A 22,421-nucleotide genomic window follows, 5' to 3' on the forward strand; every position below is an offset into this window, starting at 1 on the left:
AATTTGTTCAAGTCCCAAATGCCCAGAACAAGAGTATTTAGACATGGGAAGAGCCAGCAATGTGATGGACTGGCCACCCAGACATGGCAATAGACCAGTAGGATACCTTACAGGGCACTGCTGTGAGCTTTACAAAAAGGATGCCACATAAACATCTCACCAGAACTCCTTTATAGGATATGGCAAGCCGCCCCCCCCCCAAAAAAAAAAACCCCCAAAAAAACAACCCTTCAAAACATACCATACCCACCTGTCTACAACCCCAATAGCCCTTATGGCTACAGGTAGCATCTATATGGCAGTACAGTAGGGTTTGGGGGGGTTGGTGGGATCACATTTTCCACCATGAATGTAGTGGTTAGAGTGGCTTATGGGCCTGGGTCCTCCTCTCTATGGTTCACTAGCCCACCCCCCAGGCTGTGTTGCTCCCTGTGTCCCTGGGCAAGTCCCTTAATCCTCCACTGCCTCAGGTACATTAGATAGATTGTGTGCCCACCAGGACAGATAGGGAAAATGTTTGAAGTTCCTGTATGTAAACCACTTTGAGTGGCAAGGCAAGGCTCAATCCCGTTCCCTGTGAGATAGGATTTAAAAAAGTAATGAGGAGTGGAAGAGTTGAAGAGGGATTGGGAAGCAAAAGAGGGACAAAGGTCTGTGGAAAGAGTAAAATTTGGGAGCTGGAAGGGTTGAAAGAATGGAAAGCTGGATAGGAATAGAAGCTAGTACAGGCTCTCTAGCCTCCCAAGGCAACAATTAGACCGACTTTCCTATACTAGTTGCTGATGGTTTGGAGACAGGTATGTACTTTTTTTATTCTGATATTTGTGGGGGTGTGAGGGGGGTCAGTGAATACTGGGGGAGTGGAAGGATTTCTTTAGTTTGTCTCTGAAGTGGTTATCTGATAACTTTGGATACATTTTTTGGCACTTATACCTGTTTTTACATTGTCTAAGTCACAACGTATAAGTTCCGTCCAGGAAGTCTCATAAAACCTTCCATTATCCCTGCAGGACGACTAAGTCTAGGTCGGCCCAAATCTCGCCCTAACCTCTCCTCCAGATATGCCACCTTTAGCTCTGGGCGCACAGTGGCATTCAGAGGCCTAAAAGTCCCTGGATACATCCAAAAAATAGGTTTAATTATTGGCACCTGGACGATCTGTCTTTTAGGTTGTCCACGTGCCAAATTGGGCAGGTTTCTAGACGTGTTTAAGTTTCGATTTGAGCCCTAGTGGCACTAATTAGCAGTTGCCCACATAACTGAATTATGCCCCTATTCCGTAAACACAGCACCTAACTTTTTTTGCTTGCAACTGCAAAGGGGTCTTTAACATGGGAGGGGCATACACATGTCGGAGCAATTACAACCACTTCTGTGCTTACTTTGTAGAACGCTTGCAGTTATTGTCCCAGCTGCTGGTTTTAGGTGCTCACATGTATGCCAGCTATAGACATGGTGTAAGTGGTTGTACCTTAAGTTTGGCATATAACTGCGGACATATGTTAGTATTCTATAATGGATTTGGCACATAAGTCAGGTATTATAGAATACTAGCTTAGCACCTATTCTTTGATACACCATTTTTATAGAATTATTCCCAATTATGCCCACTAATCAGAATTTCTGTATTAGGCATTTAGGGGATGATTATATAAAGGGCGCATAAATTGGCTGGCATTTAGAAAAATATTGCTGTCCACGTGTCAATCACACTTAGGGCTCCTTTTACTATGCTGCGCTAGCGGTTTTAGCGCACGCTTATCGCACGCTGCATTGCCACGCACACTGGCCGCTAACGCCAGCATTGAGCTGGCATTAGTTCTTGGCGCATAGCTTGGGGTCAGCATGCAGCATGCGCTAAAAACGCTAGGAGCTAAAAACGCTAAAAATGCTAAAAAAAAATGCTAAAAATGCTAGGAGTTCCAGTTGGGTTTTCAGGATTTTCCCAATGAATATGCATTGAAAGCAGTACATGCAAATAAATCTCATGCATATTCATTGGGGAAATCCTGAAAACCCGACTGGAATATGGCTTAAAACGCTAAAAACGCTTGAGCCCTAAGGCACCATTTACGACATCGCGGCTAGCAGCGCCTAGGTAATAACTTAGGCATCTGAAATGTAGGCGAGGGTTTTAAAGGCCTACATTTCAGGCACCTAAGTTTTGGGAGAATTAAGCTTAGCGGTTCCTAAGGGCTCCTTTTATCAAGCCGCGCTAGCGGGGTTAATGTGCACGACGTTTCATCACGCATTAACCCCCGCGTTGGCCTAAAAACTACCGCCTGCTCAAGGGAGGCGTTAGTGGCTAGCGCAGCCGGTGGTTTAACGCACGCTATTTCACGTGTTAAAACGCTAGTGCGGCTTTATAAAAGGAGCCCTAAGTCATGCTCCACCCATAGAAATGTCCACTTAGGCATTAGGCACTGCTAAGCGCATTGTGATAGAATCGGATAGGTGCCTATCACCTAATTAATTTTTTTTACCAATTATTGAGGCTGTTAAGGGTATTTTGCCAATTAAGTTTGGCGCCCTTTATAGAATCAGGCCCTTAATGTAGCAATTAGCACACGCCATTTAACACAGTGCTGCACTATTTGCACATGTTTAAAAAATGCTAAATATCAGTAGAATATTAATGTGATTTAGTAAATAGGACCCTAAATTTATTGATTGCCAAATGTCCTGGTAAAATTAGCATCCTCTTGAAGCTGAAGTTAAATGTCTCTTCACTATCTTTAATATCAGAGGAATGTTCTATCGTATTTTTTACCACAGGTTAGTAAAAGGGCCCTATGCTTTTGTGCAAAATATAGTAAAACCTTGGTTTGCGAGCATAATTATTTTTGGAAGCATGTTTGTAATCCAAAGCACTCGTATATCAAAGTGAATTTCCCCATAGGAAATGATGGAAATTCAGACGATTCGTTCCACAACCCAAAAACTTTAATACAAAATACTATACGTACTTGTATTGCAAGACCTCGCTTATTTAGAACAGTCACTACATTGCAGTGTCACAGAGAGAAGAACCATTGGCTCAGTTGTGATGATGTGACGTGTGTATACTGTATGCACTCGTTTTGCAAGTCTTTGCTTGTTTAGAACAGTCACTACACTCTTGAAGCGTCAGAGAGAGAAGAACCATCGGCTCATTTGTGATGTGTGTATACTGTATGTACTTGTATTGCAAAGACTTTGCTTTTATATCAAGTTAAAATTTAATAAAATGTTTTGCTTGTGTTGCAAAACACTTGCAAACCAAGTTACTTGCAATCCAAGGTTTTACTGTATACCTAAAAATGAGCATGCACATTTGGAATGTAGCAAATACACATACTGTACATCACTGTTCCTTGCCATTTATATGTACCCATGCACTATTAACAGCTTCTGAAGGGGTAATTTTACTAAGCTGATGAAGCCTTTTGCATGAACAAGGAACTATATTAGGTTACTGTAGAAACATCGCAAACGCCTATGAGCATCGGAGCTGTTACCTCCGTGGCTGGTGCTAAAAACCATGCTACAGTTTTGTAAAAAAAAAGGGGGGGGGGTAATTTGTTATGCTATGAATTCATATTAATTTGTAAATTAATGGTTTGATGGCTTTTTATAATATGAATTGATGTCAGTTTGTAAATGAATAATTCTGCAGCCTGTATTCACCACTACTTTTGAAGTATAAAAATATTATTGACATGAGTGTATCGAGGAGGTGATGGTGCAAATCCCTTTGTTATGGAAAGGTAATGCTGCATTAAAAAAAAACAAAAAAAAAACAGATATATTAAAATCTTCTGCATATTTTGGAAATTTGAACATTTAGAAACAAATCTCTTGTAGTCCTATGTGTAGATTTCCTAAGGCTTCAATGGAAAGGAATGATTATGTTTGCCTGATCATTCATGGAGGGGGTGAAAAACAGAAAATGTAGAAATGATCATAAAACAGCCAGTATAAATGGAGTTAATGACATCAGCAGCCGCATCAAGTAAATGGCCTTAGTTAAGAACATTCAAGTCTTCACACAGAAATAACATTTTACATTTCTTTTCAGTCGCAGATGATATACAGTAATATAGAAGTCATTTGTAATAATAGAACACACTTGTGCCTAGTGCAATTCTGGAAAGTGGAAACCACAGGTTTGCACTTAATTTTTGGCATGATTGAAAGTTCTCTTCTTTATTAATTGAAAGTCATTAGAAAGGCAGGGGGAATAAAGTTATTTAGATATCAATGAAAAGTCAGTCCAGAATTGATATTCATGAGGACATGGATAAAAGAGAATGACAAACTGGAGGGGGAAAGACACAGAACAAATTAATCAAAGAAAGAAAGGAAACGCATTACTCTGCAGTAGAAGAGCAGGTTTCAAAGACGGTGTGGTTAATATTCATGCAATAAATCTTCCTACATTTCATGTAAGGTTCACTCAAAAGCTGATGAAGTATGACCCCCACAATGGTTCCTATTTCATTGTGCTAAAGTGCAATATTTCATGCTTCCATCCCATTTTACCCTTTGCTCATACAACAGTTTTGCATCCAAATGATCTTAGCTAGCAGTTTCATTTGCACCACTCAACGGATAAAACTGTCAATGGTCTTGATTCACCAAAGTATCAGGGAAAATTTTGGATTTTGCTCTAAAGCAGATTTCATTAAGTAATCTATAAATCATCCCTTTGACACTACTAAACATGTTTGTACCTTTGCAGAATATATAGAATATGCCTAAAAGATGCATGCATAAATTCCAATAATTACTTGTTAGTGGCCAATTATTTGGTTTGTAAATCAATTAAGTTGCATATGCAAATTAGGTGGATGCCCACATTTGCATGTGCAACTCAAAGCACCATATATACAATCTGGGGGTTAATGTCATTATTTGCCACGTTAACGATTAATGCAGATTAAGAAGGTGAATGAATGGGGACTTTACCTTACAGTTAATGCAGAGGTAGCTGCTGTTCGTTAACTGTTAACAAATGAAAGAACCTCCCTCACCCCAAGAAGTCTACAAAGATTAGGGAAAAGAGATGAAGTCCAACTCCAAACTAAGCAAAAAATGAAAATAATTCTATAATTTAGTTTAAGAGTATTAACCGGACAAGCCCTCAGTCACACAGCAACCTCTGGAAACTCCAGGGAAAAGCTGTCGCGGATTTACACCCAGAAAGGTGTTAACTGCGAAACATCCCCGGGCTTGCTCCGGATAATATTTGTGGTGCTTAACTAGTGCAAAATGTGCAATGTGTGAAAAAACTCAAATGAAAAAAACACACATTATCAAAATAAAGAAGGAATTCATCTCTTACCCCTAAGCTGGGGGCCAAACTGGAAAGTTAGTGTCCAAATCCAACCAAGCTCAAAAATACACAGACTGTAAGAACTTAGCTTCTCCGTGTGTAATGGAAATGATGATCCATAAGCAGTAAATGAAGTAAATGTCCAACGGACTCCGTTTCGGGGGTGAACCCCCTTCCTCAGGAACCGCACTGCTCGATGACTCTCAAGGGCCATTTCTTTCCTGCTTCATTCACGAACTTGAGAGTCATCGAGCAGTGCGGTTCCTGAGGAAGGGGGTTCACCCCCGAAACGGAGTCCGTTGGACATTTACTTCATTTACTGCTTATGGATCACCATTTCCATTACACACGGAGAAGCTAAGTTCTTACAGTCTGTGTATTTTTGAGCTTGGTTGGATTTGGACACTAACTTTCCAGTTTGGCCCCCAGCTTAGGGGTAAGAGATGAATTCCTTCTTTATTTTGATAATGTGTGTTTTTTTCATTTGAGTTTTTTCACACATTGCACATTTTGCACTAGTTAAGCACCACAAATATTATCCGGAGCAAGCCCGGGGATGTTTCGCAGTTAACACCTTTCTGGGTGTAAATCCGCGACAGCTTTTCCCTGGAGTTTCCAGAGGTTGCTGTGTGACTGAGGGCTTGGCCGGTTAATACTCTTAAACTAAATTATAGAATTATTTTCATTTTTTGCTTAGTTTGGAGTTGGACTTCATCTCTTTTCCCTAATCTTTGTAGACTTCTTGGGGTGAGGGAGGTTCTTTCATTTGTTAGCTTGTTGTTGTACCTCCTCCATTTAGGGTTCTATCTTTTGTCTTGTTCGTTAACTGTTAACATGGCAGATCATGCGGGAACATTTTAATGCCACCTGAATAGATGTGGCTAACAGCATCGTATTACTTAAAACATAGTTAACGTGGAGTAAGTGTACAATCTGTGAGCTAAGTGTTTGAGCAGGTGCTGGGCATGCCTCCAATAGTTAATGAGGAGGGAGGGGTGTCTGCATTTGTCATGTATTAATTTTAGCAATTAAAGCACAACTCCCCCAATACTGAGTACAATTTGGCTGGCTAGGAATGACTTTTTGCCGGCCAAACAGCATTTTAGCTGACTATCTGCTGATATTCAGTGGGAAATAGACAGTTATCTCCTGAGAAAACCCCAATTTGGTGGATTGGCCAGTGATAGGCTATGTTGCGTGATATAGCTGGTCACCACCAATATTTAGGGTTGACGGGTTAAGGCTAGATAGACACACCAAAAAAACAGCTCTATCTTTGCAGGTAGATCTTAGTCAGCCGGTTGCTGAATATTGGTTCTTTTGTAGCCCATCATCCCAAAGGAGCTAAGAACGGGTTACAAATCAGGTATTTGAGCATTTCCCTATCTGTCCTGGTGGGCTCTAATGTAACTAGGACAGTAGAGGATTAAGTAACTTGCCCAGGGTCACAAGGAACAGCATGGGGTTTGAACCCACAACCTCAGGGTACTGAGGGGCAGGGCCTAAGGGATCAAGCCAGTCAGAATTGTAGATCACTCCCAGTGCATCCCACAATGCACTTGGAGACAGGCCTAAGATTACGATTGGCCCAGGCAATCAGGCCAATAGGACCCTCCCCGGTGTATCCCACAATGTACCAGAAAGGGGCAGACCCACCATTCATATGAAGGTAGGACTGTTGGCCAAACAGAGGAAGCATCTGGCTGGCTGGACAGCTACTAAAGGTAGGGGGGGTTTGGGTGGGCTGGGAGTGGTCCAGCTGGACTAGGCAAAGGGAGTTCCAGCTGGACTGGGGGGTGGGGGCCCAGCAGCCTACCTTTGCGGGGGGGGGGAGGGTTGGCAGGAGGGATTGGGCATTCTTCCTGCCATGGTCATTCCGGGGGTGTCTGGCAGGAGGGACTGGGCATCCCTCCTGCAACAGTCATTATGGGGGGGGGGGGGGTGTTTGTGGCATTCAGGCAGGAGAGACAGGACCTTGCCACGGCTGCAAAACTGAATGTGGCAGGGATATCCTTTGCTGCCATCAGTTTAGCGGCAATGCGATTCTCTAACCGGTGCCTGTAACATGGGTGATGGTTAGGTTGTTTAGGGTGATTCTGTATAGTGCACCCATGTACAATTTTCAAAAGCCGCTTTGGTGGCTTCTGAGAACGGGCGCCCTATACTCAATCTGGGCCAAAGTTGTGAATCCAACCCAGAGTCACATATAAATTTAGTCAATTGGGTGCTAACAACCAATTATTGATGTTATTTGGAGTTAATTGGCACTAATTTGTATTTGTGTGGCCATCTGCCTATGGGCTATTCTATAATGCTATATCCACATAGCACAACCTCAAGAGTATAGGATAACAAGTCCAAGTGTTACTCTTAAGGGAGAAAAGACCTCAGTGTCTAATAGGGAAAATCAAATCAACCCATATAGACAGGCTAGTTGCAAATATCACTTGCAGCCAGCAGACACATCCTCGGTCAAAAACTCCCAAAAAGTTGAGGACACAATTTCACAGTGAATTTCAACAGTCTTAATTCTAAGTCTCAAAAAGTTTTCAAAAAAACACTTATCTGAAAATTGTTGTCTTCTCAATCAAATTGCAAACACAAGAACTTGATCCTGGAGCTTGGAAGCAGGAGAAAATCACTCCATAGGAGACAAACTCAGAGCATAGCAGCTACTAAATATCACCAGAAATTGAAGCGGGTGAATCGATGCTCAAATCCCTGAAGAAGCGCACCAGCGAAACAGGGAACCCTGTTGGATTATGCTAGTGGTGAAAACTTTTTGAGACTTAGAATTAAGACTGTTGAAATTCACTGTGAAATTGTGTCCTCAACTTTTTGGGAGTTTTTGACCGAGGATGTGTCTGCTGGCTGCAAGTGATATTTGCAACTAGCCTGTCTATATGGGTTGCTTTGATTTTCCCTATTAGACACTGAGGTCTTTTCTCCCTTAAGAGTAACACTTGGACTTGTTATCCTATACTCTTGAGGTTGTGCTATGTGGATATAGATTTATTTAACAGCCTCTCTTGGTTCTATTTATTTTCTATTCTATAATGCTACACACTCAAAGGGGGTGTGGGCATATTTAAATATTTAGGTGTAGTATTAGAGAATATCGGGATTATGTGCTAAGATTTACACCAAGTTTCAACTGGCTAAGTCCTGATGCCCAACTTTGGGCACGGGAATCTACTCTAAGGGCTCCTTTTACTAAGCTGCGATAGCGTTTTTAGCGCACGCAGGATTTTAACGTGCGCTAAACCTGCACTACGCAGCTAGAACTAACGCCAGCTCAATGCTGGCATTAAGGTCTAGGGCAGGGGTAGGGAACTCCGGTCCTCAAGAGCCATATTCCAGTCGGGTTTTCAGGATTTCCCCAAAGAATATGCATGAGATCTATTTGCATGCACTGCTTTCAATGCATATTCATTGGGGAAATCCTGAAAACCCGACTGGAATACGGCTCTCAAGGACTGGAGATCCCTACCCCTGGTCTAGGGCATGCGGCTATTTGGCGTGCACTAAGCGTGCGCTAAAACCGCTATCGCAGCTTAATAAAAGGAGCCTAAGTGTTATTCTATAAAGGATGCTTAGCCCAGAGAGCCCTTTATAGAATAGTGTTTAGTGCAGATTTTTTTTCTAGTGGCCTAAATTTGAGCATGTTTTACTGAATCTAGTCCAAAGTGTCCTGAAGGAAAAATCATAAACAATTTTATAGTCAGATTCACTTGGTGAAACTTACAATTTACGATGGGGTGCTGAAAAGTTCTCAGCCCTGCCAACCAATTTTGAGCATTATTATGCCACTGTAGCTGAAAAGAGTGTTTTCTTGTGTCTTTAAGTGCTAATTGGCAGAAATGGAATTCTATGTTTTGACATTGTTTCAGATCATTGATTGAACCATGTCCACGTCATTTTCTTCTTAGATTGGCTGAGAACTTTAAAGCATCCCCTTAATTCCCAGGGAATGAGCAACAAGAAATGGATCCACAGTTTAGGATCTGCCAGGTACCTCCTAGCAATCTGAACCAGCCATTATAGAGACCATTTTAGATTAATGGATTTTATTCATTATAGATACTGGGATTAATAAATTCAAAATTATTATGCTCTTAAACTGTTATACTATAGACTCCTGTTAAGTTCAGGAATTTCAAAATAGAGAATGCATAGTTTAATATCTGACAAAGTAATTTATCATTTATTTTTGTTTCTTTTTAGCAATAGAAGTAAATCTTCAAAAAGCTCTCGCAGAAGCTTCTGAGACCTGCACCCAGGAATGCCTCATCTTGGGCCATTCTGACAACTGCTGGATGCCGCCATCATTGACACAGTACCAACAAGCCAACACTCCTTTGCCATCATTCGGATTTCAGCAAGGATGGGGAAGAGGAACCAAGCCGGATGGACACAACACACTTGGAAAGCCCAGTTCTAAGGACGATATTGACAAAGGTCCAGGGGCCTCTAAGGCTCCCTTTTATAACACCTGTGAAAGACAGTGCACAGTAGAAGATCCTGTTAAAGTTATTCCACTTGCCAACTTTACTACTGGCCAGCAAGCACAGAGTTCAGGGAGTAACTCGACATTTATAAATGAGCATCAGTTATAAGACATATCAGAAAAAGCAGCTCTTTCAGGCTTTAAACGTGGGTGTATATAATCACAGCTTTAAATTTAATTTTAATGCATAAAATATCCTTTCAGCCTTGTGAATACCTGTGTAAATAGAAATCTGGATTTGAAGCACTAGACTTTTAGTACTGGGTAAAACTGTAGTAATTTGTAGAAAATACAGACATTATTGGCTTCTCACTCCATTGAAAAGGTAAATAATACATAGAATAAAAGGCTGCTTTTTGATTTTATAGTTTTATAATCTCTTATATAACATTTTGCTTTAGCTGTTAGTAGGTAGTAGCCAAATCAAGAAAGAAAAAAAAAAATGTACCATTTGCAATAAATGTTAGTTATATTCTATAATTCTGCTTTTAGTTTAGACAATAAGGCATTCTAATACAATATTTGCAGGGAGAGAAGCCTACCTCTTTGGCATCATCCCATTTAATGTAAATATATTTTCTCTGTGTTTTAGCATTTTGTTTAAAGATGGTTATAGCTTATCAAAAACCATGAGATGATAATAAACAGGCCTGCATAGATAAAACATGGAACTAAAAAAATAATCTGGTAAGAAGACTGCTAGATAGCACAATATTGAACAGTGAACCACGCATGTTTAATGCCAAGAGTGAGCTAGTTTGTGTAACAAAGACTTTGATCTATCCATTCCATACAATGTGCAGATATTTCTTTAAAAAAAAACAAACAAACAACTGTACTGTAAATGGGTTTTAATCATATTGGCATAGCTTAGTTTCTTCACATGCCAAACATAACTTTGCTTAATAGTCTTGTGAACTAGGCATAACACAGTTTAAAATCATACCGATTCTTGTTAGATTGTTTCCATCACATAATGCCACAATTGTAAATTGGTGTTGTCTAGTAAATGTTATAGTTGTTCAATGTTATTTATGGATCATATAGTCCTTTGCTCTGAATTTGAACTGAAGAGTTTAATATTGCTTAGATAAGCCACAGTGAAGTTTTAGGCTAAGTAGTGCTGGTTTAATTTTTGGAATCCACTTGCTTGGTCTATGTACAAAGGACATAAAAATGAAGGTTATATGGATGTGATTATGCACATACACATATTTTACTACATAACCTTTTGTAGCTGTTTAGGTTAAATACTAGAGAGAGATTTAAATTTTATGTCTGGTACTGTACTACAATTCTACCTATGAAATGAAAATAAACAATGAATCCAAGATTAGACAGCAAGAGGTTCACCTTATTAGACAACACTGAATATTAGTATAGTTTACTCTTGGCATTTTATTTGTGCTCAATTCATATAATTTATGTCCATTTCAGAATCTGAAATATTTCACCAAGAACTGAATTCTATCAGGCAATCCACTATAGTATAAACATTACTGCAGATCAGAAGAAACCCATTTTAGAAGAATGAGAATGTGCAGTTTGTTGGGATAAAACTCCATGTAGACTTGTTAATGTAGCTTAAAAATGTAACTTAACAACAAATTTTTATGTGTATAAATTCTGTAATATATGATGCTTGCAAATGAATAGAAATTGCCTTCCTTGAGGGTTCCAAATGAATGCTGAGACAGTTTCTGTTGTTTATGTCCAGCGGGTATAAGTAGCTTTGCAATGTGTATATCACTGTCCCTACTGTAAATCTTTTTCAACTCATATTTAGTTTCAATGTGCAAATATACTTCACTTTAAACTATATGATAAAACTTTAATGAATGGATCTTGAAAATATCCAATTGTGTAGTTTTGGTTTATTTTGCTCTTTTGGGTTCTAAAAGATAATGGCACACAAGATTCCAGTTGCATATGGATCTTGGATAAAATGCAAAACTTTTGGGGACCAGAATACTTCTGATATAAAGTGGCTCAACAGCACCAACCCTTGGGAAGTTACGTTGTAGAAAATCAGACCCAGTACAAATAGTCCTATGGCTAGAAGGCAACTGTAGCCATGTTGATCCTTCTTCTTAACAACTGAAAACACTGGCCAACAGTCATTTTGATGCCTCAAATATTAGAATTGTTTCTGGGTATGGTTGACCTGTTGAATCCCAAAAATGGCACCTGTTTTCTCCTATCAACTTTAGTTTTTGAGATACAGAACATGTGCCATATACCACTATTCACTCCACTCGCCCATTAAAATATCAGGATATTTTAATGCAGTGTTTAAATTAATATCTTTTAAAGAATGAAAGAAACATATTAAAAATTAAAAGAAAAGTATACATGAAAATCTACTTATTTCATACCAAAAGCACAAGTTTATGATACAAACTTTGCAGTCATTCGACACACAAGAAGCTCCTTTTGTAAGACTTCTGAGAGTGGGATCTGCCAGGAGAATTCCGCATAAGATTCCAACAATAGTCTGCTATCATATGTGCATCCCATCTTCCTTGATATCTGGCTTCCATTGTTTTTATGACTTGGTGAAATTTTTCACCTTGCTCTTCACTTAAGTCACTAAGGTTCTCTGGAAAGCGATCTAAGTGACTGTGTAGATAATGGACTTTAACACTCATACTATAGCCAAGCCAGATGAAATGAAATAATATATCCTCTACTAATTGTGTGTAGTTGTTTGCCTTCTTGTAGGTGCAGCAGTATGATTCTATCTCATGCTACCAAAGGTTCATTGATTACATTTTGTCCTCCAACCACCATATATTCCCTTGGAGACCAATCTTTTTTTTGCCCAATGTTCATGTTTAGCTCTACTATCCCAAAGGCCTAAATTCAACCATATCTAAGAAACTAGAGCTAATGTTATCTATCCAATACAATTTTCTGAATCTGCATCCCAAATAATCCCAGGAACAGGTAAGAAAAACAAGGCACCAAGATTTTATTTTTGGTCGTTGTTGGCCTGTGTAATTTATAATACTTCTTATATTCTGTTAAGTCAATATAGAACTTTTATTTATAAAATAGTGTCAGAAGAAAGGTTTGAAAATTCAAAAGCTGCTAAATCACTTATCCCTCCATTGCTTCATGTACAACCTTATACTGAAAGTCCTTTAGGGAAAAGAAAATACCTAATTTATCTGAATATAATGTTATTACTGAAAAATGAGTTAAATCCCAAATCTTCCTCTTTCCCTTCCCATAACACCACCACCATTATTATGGCCCATGGTATACTGCAGTGGTTCCCAAACCTGTCCTGGGGGACCCCCAGCCAGTCAGGTTTTCAAGATATCCCTAATGAATATGCATGAGAGAGATTTGCATATAATGGAAGTGACAGGTATGCAAATCTCTCTCATGCATATTCATTAGGGATATCTTAAAAACCTGACTGGCTGGGGGTCCCCCAGGACAGGTTTGAGAACCACTGGTATACTATAAGATATATAGTATATATGCAAGGGCCTTGAAAAATTGTGTACATCAATACAGATTTTCTTCCTGTTCAACTTTCTGCTATATTTTCTTTTTGTTAAGCAAGTTTATTTAGTCTATCCCCTGAAGCTGAAGAGTAGTTATTGAGATTTAATTCCTTCTCAGCATAAATTTTAAAAAGGCATACCTGTCGAAGGTAAAAGGTGCTGTTAAATAGAAATTAAGGGCAAGACAAGTTTGAAAGGAATGAGATGAGCTAAGGCAGGGCTAGGGAACTCCAGTCCTCGAGAGCCGTATTCCAGTCAGGTTTTCAGGATTTCCCCAATGAATATGCTTTGAAAGCAGTGCATGCAAATAGATTTCATGCATATTCATTGGGGAAATCCTGAAAATCCGACTGGAATACGGTTCTCGAGCACCGGAGTTCTCTATCCCTGAGCTAAGGAGATGAAATATGAATGATATACTTGAATGACATATATAACTTATTAGAACACTGGCTTATCATTTTGCTTACTCTTATTGAGTAACATTTGAGTTCATCTTTAATGGATATGTCATCAACATTTCATTATACCTTCTACAAATGTCAATTAAAATTTACTCTCAAATATGTGCAGTTTTAGTGGATGATACAAATGATATTAGACACACATTTTGGGGTCCTTTTACTAAGGTGCGCTAGCCATTTTAGCATGCACTAAACGCTAATGAATTCATAGAATATAATGGACCTATTAGCGTTTAGCGTGCTAAAATGGTTAGTAACAGGACCCCTATACTTGTTCCTTTCTTCACTTGGGGCAATAAATAGGAGCCACTTAGAGCCCCTTTTTACAAAGCCACAGTAGTGAGTCCTGATTTCGCAAATGTGACACATACCTTAGGAATCGAATGGGATGCATCACATTTGCCACATGGAAATCACTACTGCAGCTTTTTTAAAAGGAGCCCTAAGATTTTAGAGTTCCTGAATCAATTTGAGCCCTGGAAGAGATAAAGCAGGAAACTCCAGTCATCAGATTCCCACAAATTTTCTAAGAAATAAAACAGAATTCATTTTCTGCAACTGCTGAGAAAAGATTCCACAGATTTTCAGTGTCCCTGCAGTATAACCTGCAGAATGATATTAAAGTGTGTGTTTTTTTTTTATTTAAATCTGTTTGCCAACTATTTTAATGTACCCTATGCATAGATGGACAATCATCTAGGCTGCTGGAATAGAGGGGCAGTAACACAAAGAATAAAAAAAAGTGGTGTATGTTACAATTTGATATTTAATATTCATTAACTATTGGAATAAATTGTTAGGTTCCAAGCTTACCTTCTGGGGTGTCATCCATTTATTTGTTTTTCAAGCTGCCAACACATACATATCTAAAAGTCAGATATATTATACTATGTTCCACCAAAATAAAGTATATTTAGCTGTTTTAAATATCTTTTACCATGTATGCAGTTAATATTAAATAGTCATGATCATAAGTAAAGATATTTTAAGATAGCAATCCTTGGAGATATGTTAGCGTCTTCTATTGGCTTTCTTATCAAACTACTTCAAAATTTGCTACAAATTCCAGTTGGTTTCAGTCATTGATTGTGGCTGTTCATACCTGCCATTTACACTTATTCTCACTACTATCATTGTGACTATCAAGACCTTTACCTGTTCTATTTGACCAATAGCATTCTGACCTAATCTGTTTTGTTACTGTAGCCACATTGATCTGACAATTCATTGTTGCTCAGCCCCATCACTTGCCCTGCCAATCACAACCTCCACAGAACTTGAAGAAATTTGATTATGTGACCTCTTTACGAGAGGCCGCTGAAAAGTTCTTAATCTAGCCAAAAAGAGAATGTTGCGGAACCATGAAACTTACAAGTTATTCCACACTTTTCATTTCATTGAAACTAAAAGTATGGAATAACTTGTAAGTTTCATGGCTCCACATCATTCTCTTTTTGGATGGGCTGTGAACTTTTCAGCAACCCCTCATACTCTGAGAACACTGGCTACCAATTACACACAGAATCCCCTTTAAGATTTTCTCTCTAGTTCACAAAGCACACTTTTCAGGTTCTCTTTCCCCCCTCCCCCCACCTTCCCATTTACTCACACCTTAATGGCCTTCCAGAAATCTCAGATCCAACCATGCAAATTATCAGCCATACCTCTGAGTCATTTGTTTTTAACATATAGGAGCAAAGATTTTCAGTGTTCTTGACCCTACTTTGTGGCATGCCCTTCCCCAGCTTACATTTAGAACAATTGTTTACTAAGTTCAAATGTGACCTTAAAACCCATTTCTTTAGAGATGCCTATCAACTGCATATAACTACATCCACCTTAGCCTATAAGCAAGATGAATCCATACCAGATGGTGACTCAGATCTGTTTAAACTATCTTTTCCCTATCCTATCACGGATTATAGTTTCTTTTAGAAATTGTAAACCATTCTAGGAAGCTTCTAGAGTATGGTAAATCAAGTACTAATAAACTTTAAATGAAGTAATAAAAGTCATACACTGCTGGCAGCAGGAGGAATATAGTTAAAGGAAGACTATGAGGAGTATACAGCTGGAAAGTGGAGAGAAAGGATTCAAAGGATAAAATGAAAGAAGGAGGGAAAACATTTATTGAGGAAACAAATTATCCAGAGAGAGAGAGAGAGAGTGAGGAAGAGCTATGGAGAAAGCGAAATGGTGAAAATTTGATCACGCCTCTCCATTACTTAAAAAGGCACATTGGCTCCCAGTTGCACACCGTATCTTATTCAAATTATGCTTACTTACTTTAAATCATTATTATTTAAAACCCCTGCTTTTATTTTTAGAGTTTTAATTCCTCATCTCACCTCAAGACAGTTAAGATCACAAGATCAACACTTATTGGCCATTCCTTCATTGAAAGTTATCAATACGAGGGGTCACACCATTTTCTCAATAACAGCTCCTCAATCTTGGAATGACCTCCCACTATTTATTAGAGAGGAAAAGCACTTAGATAAATTCAAGTCCAAACTTAAGAGTTTCCTTTTTATAGATGCTTTTAGTGAATAAATTTCAAAGATTCGGTCTCTTTTTATTTTATATATTATTATAAATTTTATCTGTTGCCCCTCCTATTGTTTTTTCCTTAAACGTTTTTAAATTAATATTGATTGTAACCCATTAATAATTTTCCCTCTGCTTTGATATTATATGTATAAGTTAAACTATGTATAGAAATGTTTGTATTTGTTATTTTAATTTGATATGACTATTGTTTGCCTGATTTGTTGCCCATATTTGATTATTTATGAAATTGTACATCACCTAGAAATTGTGATAGGCGATTAATCAAATTATATAATAAACTTGGAAACTTGGAAGAAAAACGGAGGATATGAATGCAGGAAAACGAGGAGGGGAAAATGATCAAGGACAAATAAAACTGACATGAAGAAAACAATGAGATAGATTTGTTAGGAACTGGGCGACATACTGGGGAAGGGGAAGTCTATTCCCCAAAGATGGGCTCCACCTTAACCAGGGTGGAAGCAGGCTGCTAGCATCAACATTTAAAAAAGGAGATAGAACAGCTTTTAAACTAGAAACTGGGGGAAGGCCGACAATTATTCAAAAGAGCATGGTTCGGGACAAGGTATCTTTAAAAGATATCATCATAAAAGGGAAGTCAGAGCATCCTGATAGTGAGATTGCAATACAGGCTGCAGTAGGCCAGGTGTCCTTAAATTCAGAGCAGGCTGATTTTAAAGATTGCAAATTATTCAGATAGGGAAATGGCAGAACCGGCAACACTTCTCCTTACAGTAGCATTAGCACCAGATTAAAAACTGGTTGCTTAGACTTTTCTTTAAAAATAAATCAAAAGAATTTCTTGGGTACAAGATGCAAATGTTTCCAGATCTCGCACGAGACACACAAAAACGTCGACGTGAATTTTTGACTTTAAAACCGGGTGTTACTTCTTTAGGGGCAACTTTTTTTCTTCGTCACCCATGTAAATGTGTGATACAGTATCAAATGCAAAAATATGTCTTCTATGATCCTACCCAGTTGACAACTTTTCTGACGGCCGCTCGCCTGAGAGCAGAGACAGCATGAATGCATCCTTCAGTTGACCACGTTTCATATTTCCTCTTTTTTTCATCAATGTCTTTTATAAATAACTCATTGAATCTAATTCTTGGATCTCAGTATTGAGGATTTGAGTTGAAGTTAAGTTTCCATTTTCTTATTATGTTTGTTTTATATCATTATAATGTATATTTGTTTACTTACTTAACTCAGCTTTTCTGTACAAGTGGATACTTGATAATGTTATAGAAAATCTGATAAATAAATAAAAAAAAGATTGCAAATTATTTTAAAGATTTTAAAGATGGAAAATTATCTAATCTGCTAACTATCTAATCTGATTTTAAAGATTGCAAATTATCTAAGCAAACTGCTGAGCAAATTGTAAATAGATATGACAAACACTGTTTGGAATGTCTGTATGCCAGAAGCTTAAGAAACATGATGGGGAAGATAGAGTACATTGCACTAAATGAAAAGATAGAAATAATAGGCATCTCTGAAACTTGTTGGAAGGAAGATAACCAATGGGACATGGTCATATGGTACAAGTTATATCATAGTGATAGGGTGGATCGAATCGGTGAAGGTGTAGCATTATATGTTAAGGATGACCTTGAATCAAATGGACTAAAAATTCTACAGGAGCAGAAACACACCTTGGAATCCCTATGGGTAGAAATTCCATGTGCAAGAGGGAAAAGGAGAGTGATAGGAGTGTACTACTGTCTGCCTGAACAGGATGAATGGATAGATGCTAAAATATTATCAAAAATTAAGGAGGATATTGAGTGGGTAAATGTATCATCAGGGCACGCTGGAGAAATACAATTCTTTTTTCTTTTTCTTTTTTAAATCTTTATTGATTTTCCAAACTATCAAAGTGCAATAAACAATTGTACATAGAATAATTTTGTTACAAAAAGCACATTCATCATTCAGAAATACATGAACAATCATTTTTACTCCCTCCCACCTACCCAAATGACTAATCAAGAAAAACATAAATATATAGGTTCCTTCAATAACCTTTCTTACATTAATCTCTGTAAAAATCAAACCCCAACCCTCCCACCTACCCCTCAAGGACTGCTTTATGGAGACTATGATAATATGAAGAGAATGGTAAAAAAGGTACAACTGCAAAGATCAAAAATATACATCAGGCGTGAATGTTATTTAAAAATTCCATCCTGGAATCCCAGACTAGATATATTCCATGTATTTAAAAAGGAGGAAAGAAGACCAAATTGCAGCTAGGATGGTTAATGAATGAGGTAAAGGAAGCTATTAGAGCTAAAAGAGAATTCTTTAGAAATTAGAAGAAGGATCCAACTGAAAAATAATTGTAAACAACACAAGGAATGTCAAGTCAAATGCAAGGCGCTAATAAGGAAGGTGAAGAGAGATCTTGAAAAGAAGATTGTGCTGGAAGCAAAAATAGACAGTAAAAACTATTTTAGGTATATTAAAAGCAAGAAGCCGGGAAGAGAATTGGTTGGACCACTAGACAACTGAAGGATAAAAGGTGATATCAGGGAAGACAAGGTCATAGCGGAGAGATTAAATGAATTATTTGCCTCAGTCTTCACTGAGGAAGATGTGGGGGGAGTTATTGGTACCAGAAATTGTATTCAATTCTGATGAATCAGAGAAACACATACAAATCTATGTAATACTGGATGATGTTATAGGTCAATTTGACAAACTGAACAGTAGCAAATCACCTGGACCAGATGGTATACATCTCAGCGTGCTGATAGAATTGAAAAATGAACTTGCAGAGCTATTGTTAGTCATTTATAATTTTTCTTTAAAAACCAGCATACTACCAGAAGACTGGAGGATATCCAACATGATGACAATTTTTTAAAAGGGTTCCAGAGGTGATCCTGGAAATTATAGACTGGTGAGTTTGACGTCGGTGCCGGGCAAAATAGTAGAAACTATTATAAAGAACAAAATGACAGAACATATATGTAAGCATGGATTAATGAGAGAAAGCTAATCTACTGCATTTCTTTGAAGGGGGGAATGAACATGTGGATAAAGGTGAACAGGTTGATATTGTATACAGTGAAACGCCTTATGGACTGTTGAATTTGTTTTTCATCAATAATTTGTACCATGCAGTTGCTTCACTTTTTTAATGGTATTGTTTCACACATATTCCTCCTTTTACAAAGCTGTGCAAGTGATTTTTAGTACCGGCCGGCACGCTGAATGCTCTACACTGCTCTGGCACTCATAGGAACTCTATGACCATGAAAGTAGCACAGAGCATTCACCGTGATGGTCAATGCTAAAAATCTCTTGTGTGGTTTTATAAAGGGGGAGGTAATTAGTAATGAAGGTTTATCAGTGCTGCTGAATATTAAAAGGGGGCATGGCCCTGTCAGGTGCCAAGTTATATTCAATGTTACTAAATAATAGGTCAGTGTACCCAACTTGGGTACCAGCATTTACACCAGGTTTCAGCAGGCATAAGTTTGACACCCAAAATGTGGGTGTGGGATTCACCAAAGGGCGATAAGCGTGTTAGCACATGCTATCACAGTTATGTGCGCTAATGTGATAATGTGCACTAAAGCTCTTATCACTCTTTGATTAATCCTCTCCTGTGATTCTATACAGGATGCATGCCTTATATAAAATCACGCTTAGCACCAATCTTTTCTGGTGCCCATTTTTGTGTCCAGAATGAAAACACATAAATGCACCAAATAACATCATTCAGGAAAAAAAAATAACAATTGTTTTTAAATATATATCTTTATTCATTTTAAAGCCAAATATAAGTGCAACATATTAAACAGTCATATTACACTATAATAACACCTAAATTTGATCAAAATTCTAATCTATGACAAATATATATATCACCCCCCCCCCATTTCTGCTCTGAGATGTGATATCATTGAGACCACTGAGTGAGCAAACTGCCCACTTTTAAAGGGCTCTTCTCCCAATCAACGCACACTTTTTTTTGTTTTTATCAATGGCAGTGCTATTCACAACACACTTAACTTGTGATGGTGAGGTGAGTCATTCACTTGCTTTCTTCATTCAGTCTCGGGGTCCTGATGCATTTTGCATTCCGCTGCTTCAGATAACCTTGACAATCTTTCACTGGACCTCGCGCACACGGTCTCTAGAAGAAATTGAAACAGCACTTAGGGCAATAGTCTTACACAAAACTTCTCACATACTGGATGTCATCATTCATGGTGCTAGGTTGGAAACTATACCTGTGTTTATCATTTTAACATTCCAAAAGATGCCAAACTCTAGGCTCCTCCCCTCATATGTAATTGAAACTGACATACTACTAAATTTATTTATTTATTTTTATTACTTATATACCACTTATATCCTAAGTGGTTTACATTCAGGTACTTTATCATATTTCCCAACTGTCCGGGTGGGCTCAAACTCAATCTAGTGTACCTGGGGCAATGGTGGGATTAAGTGACTTGGCCAGGGTCACAGGGAGCAGTGAGGGATTTTAACCCAACCTCTGTGCCACACACTATCATACCTTATCTAGTCAAATTCATCTCAGGGTGACAATCACCTTTAAATTCACTGATCATCATGGGCTGAATGAAGTCCAGCATTTATGTGGTCACTGTGCTGTTGAGAATGAGTAATCCCCTGCACGCCAAGTGATTTCCTGTGGGATCATGAAAGTCTTATTAGCATGAAGTCCACACATTTAAATGTGAGTAACTTCGCGTTTTAGCTTTACACCTTGGTATGGTTGAGGATTATCAATAATAATAAAAGGCTAAGCGCCCATGCGCTTTTCAAAAATCGTGATTCCTGGTGGCGTGAGGTGTGCTTCTGTGCCAGTCCTTACGGCGCCTACGTGTGACTGTGCAGAAGACACCAGCGACTCCTCCCTCCCGCTCCTCTTCAAAGCGGCCTGCTGAGGTTCGCCAGCCGCTGTAGCGAACCTCGCAAGCCGCTCTCCACCTCCGTGCAGAAGAAGGAATCGGGGTTGCCGCTGCCGCCACACTCACACGTCTTCCTGCAGCCCCGCCCACCGCCATGAAGCAGGAGAACCTGTCCTCGGCGCGTCACCGTCAGCCCTCACTCACCGCTGCCTCTCACTCGATGCCTGCCCTCTCTCCCTGCCCGTGTCCTTGCCGTGTCACCTCCCGCCCTCACTCGCTGCTGCCGCTACCACTGCTGATCCTCTTCAGAGCAGCCTGCGATTGTGGCCGGCTTTAAAGAACCTCGCAGGCCGCTCTCCAACCTCAGTAGCACGCTCCCTCTGACGCATGGGATCGCGTCAGAGGGAACGTGCTACCGAGTTGGAGAGCGGCCTGCTAGGTTCGCTAAAGCTGTCCACCACGATCGCAGGCTGCTTTGAAGAGGAGCAGGCCAGAAGATGCCAGGATGGAGGGAGGGTAAGAATGGGGCCAATACAGGGGGGGCCAGGGGGAAAGGGAAAGGGGGCTGCTTTGGGGGGAGGGGTGTGCTTAGGACAGACAGGTGTGCTCGGAGGGGTGGAGGGGGAAGACAGAAGGGGCCATGAAGAGACAGGAAGAGGGAAAGGGGGCTACTTTGGGGGGGAGGGGTGTGCTTGGGACATACAGCTGTGCTCGGGGGGGCAAGGGGAAGAAAGAAGGGGCCATGGAGAGACAGGGAGAGGGAAAGGGGGCTGCTTTGTGGGGAGGTGTGCTGGGGACAGACAGCTTTGCTCTGGGGGAAGACAGAAGAGGCCATGGAGAGACAGGGAGAGGGAGAGGGAAAGGGGGCTGCTTTGGGAGGGAGGGGTGTGCTGGGGGAGACAGAAGGGGCCATGGAAAGATAGGGAGATGAAAAGGGGGCTGCTTTGGGGGGAGGTGTGCTGGGGACAGACAGCTTTGCTCTGGGGGGGACAGAAGAGGACCATGGAGAGACAGTTAGGGAGAGGGAAAGGGGGCTGCTTTGGGGGGGTGGTGTGTCCTGAGGGCAGACAGCTTTGCTCGGGGGGGGGGGGAAGAGGAAGACAGAAGGATACAGACAGCGGCCAAGGAGAGAGAGATAAAGAAACACAGACA

General features: G+C 39.6%; 1 protein-coding gene across 1 annotated transcript in view; it reads left to right on the top strand.

Moving 5' to 3' along the window:
• Positions 1 to 11,784, top strand: part of PCDH11X (protocadherin 11 X-linked) — a 1,806,309-nt gene extending 1,794,525 nt beyond the window's left edge. Inside the window, exon 7 of the mRNA XM_033945367.1 lies at positions 9,539 to 11,784. Within this exon, the coding sequence (XP_033801258.1) occupies positions 9,539 to 9,930 (392 nt within the window). The 3' untranslated portion in view covers positions 9,931 to 11,784. The remainder of the gene's footprint in view (positions 1 to 9,538) is intronic.
• The last annotated feature ends 10,637 nt before the right edge of the window (positions 11,785 to 22,421 follow it).

Source organism: Geotrypetes seraphini, chromosome 5 (assembly GCF_902459505.1).
Source record: "Geotrypetes seraphini chromosome 5, aGeoSer1.1, whole genome shotgun sequence".
In the NCBI taxonomy this organism is placed as follows: domain Eukaryota; kingdom Metazoa; phylum Chordata; class Amphibia; order Gymnophiona; family Dermophiidae; genus Geotrypetes; species Geotrypetes seraphini.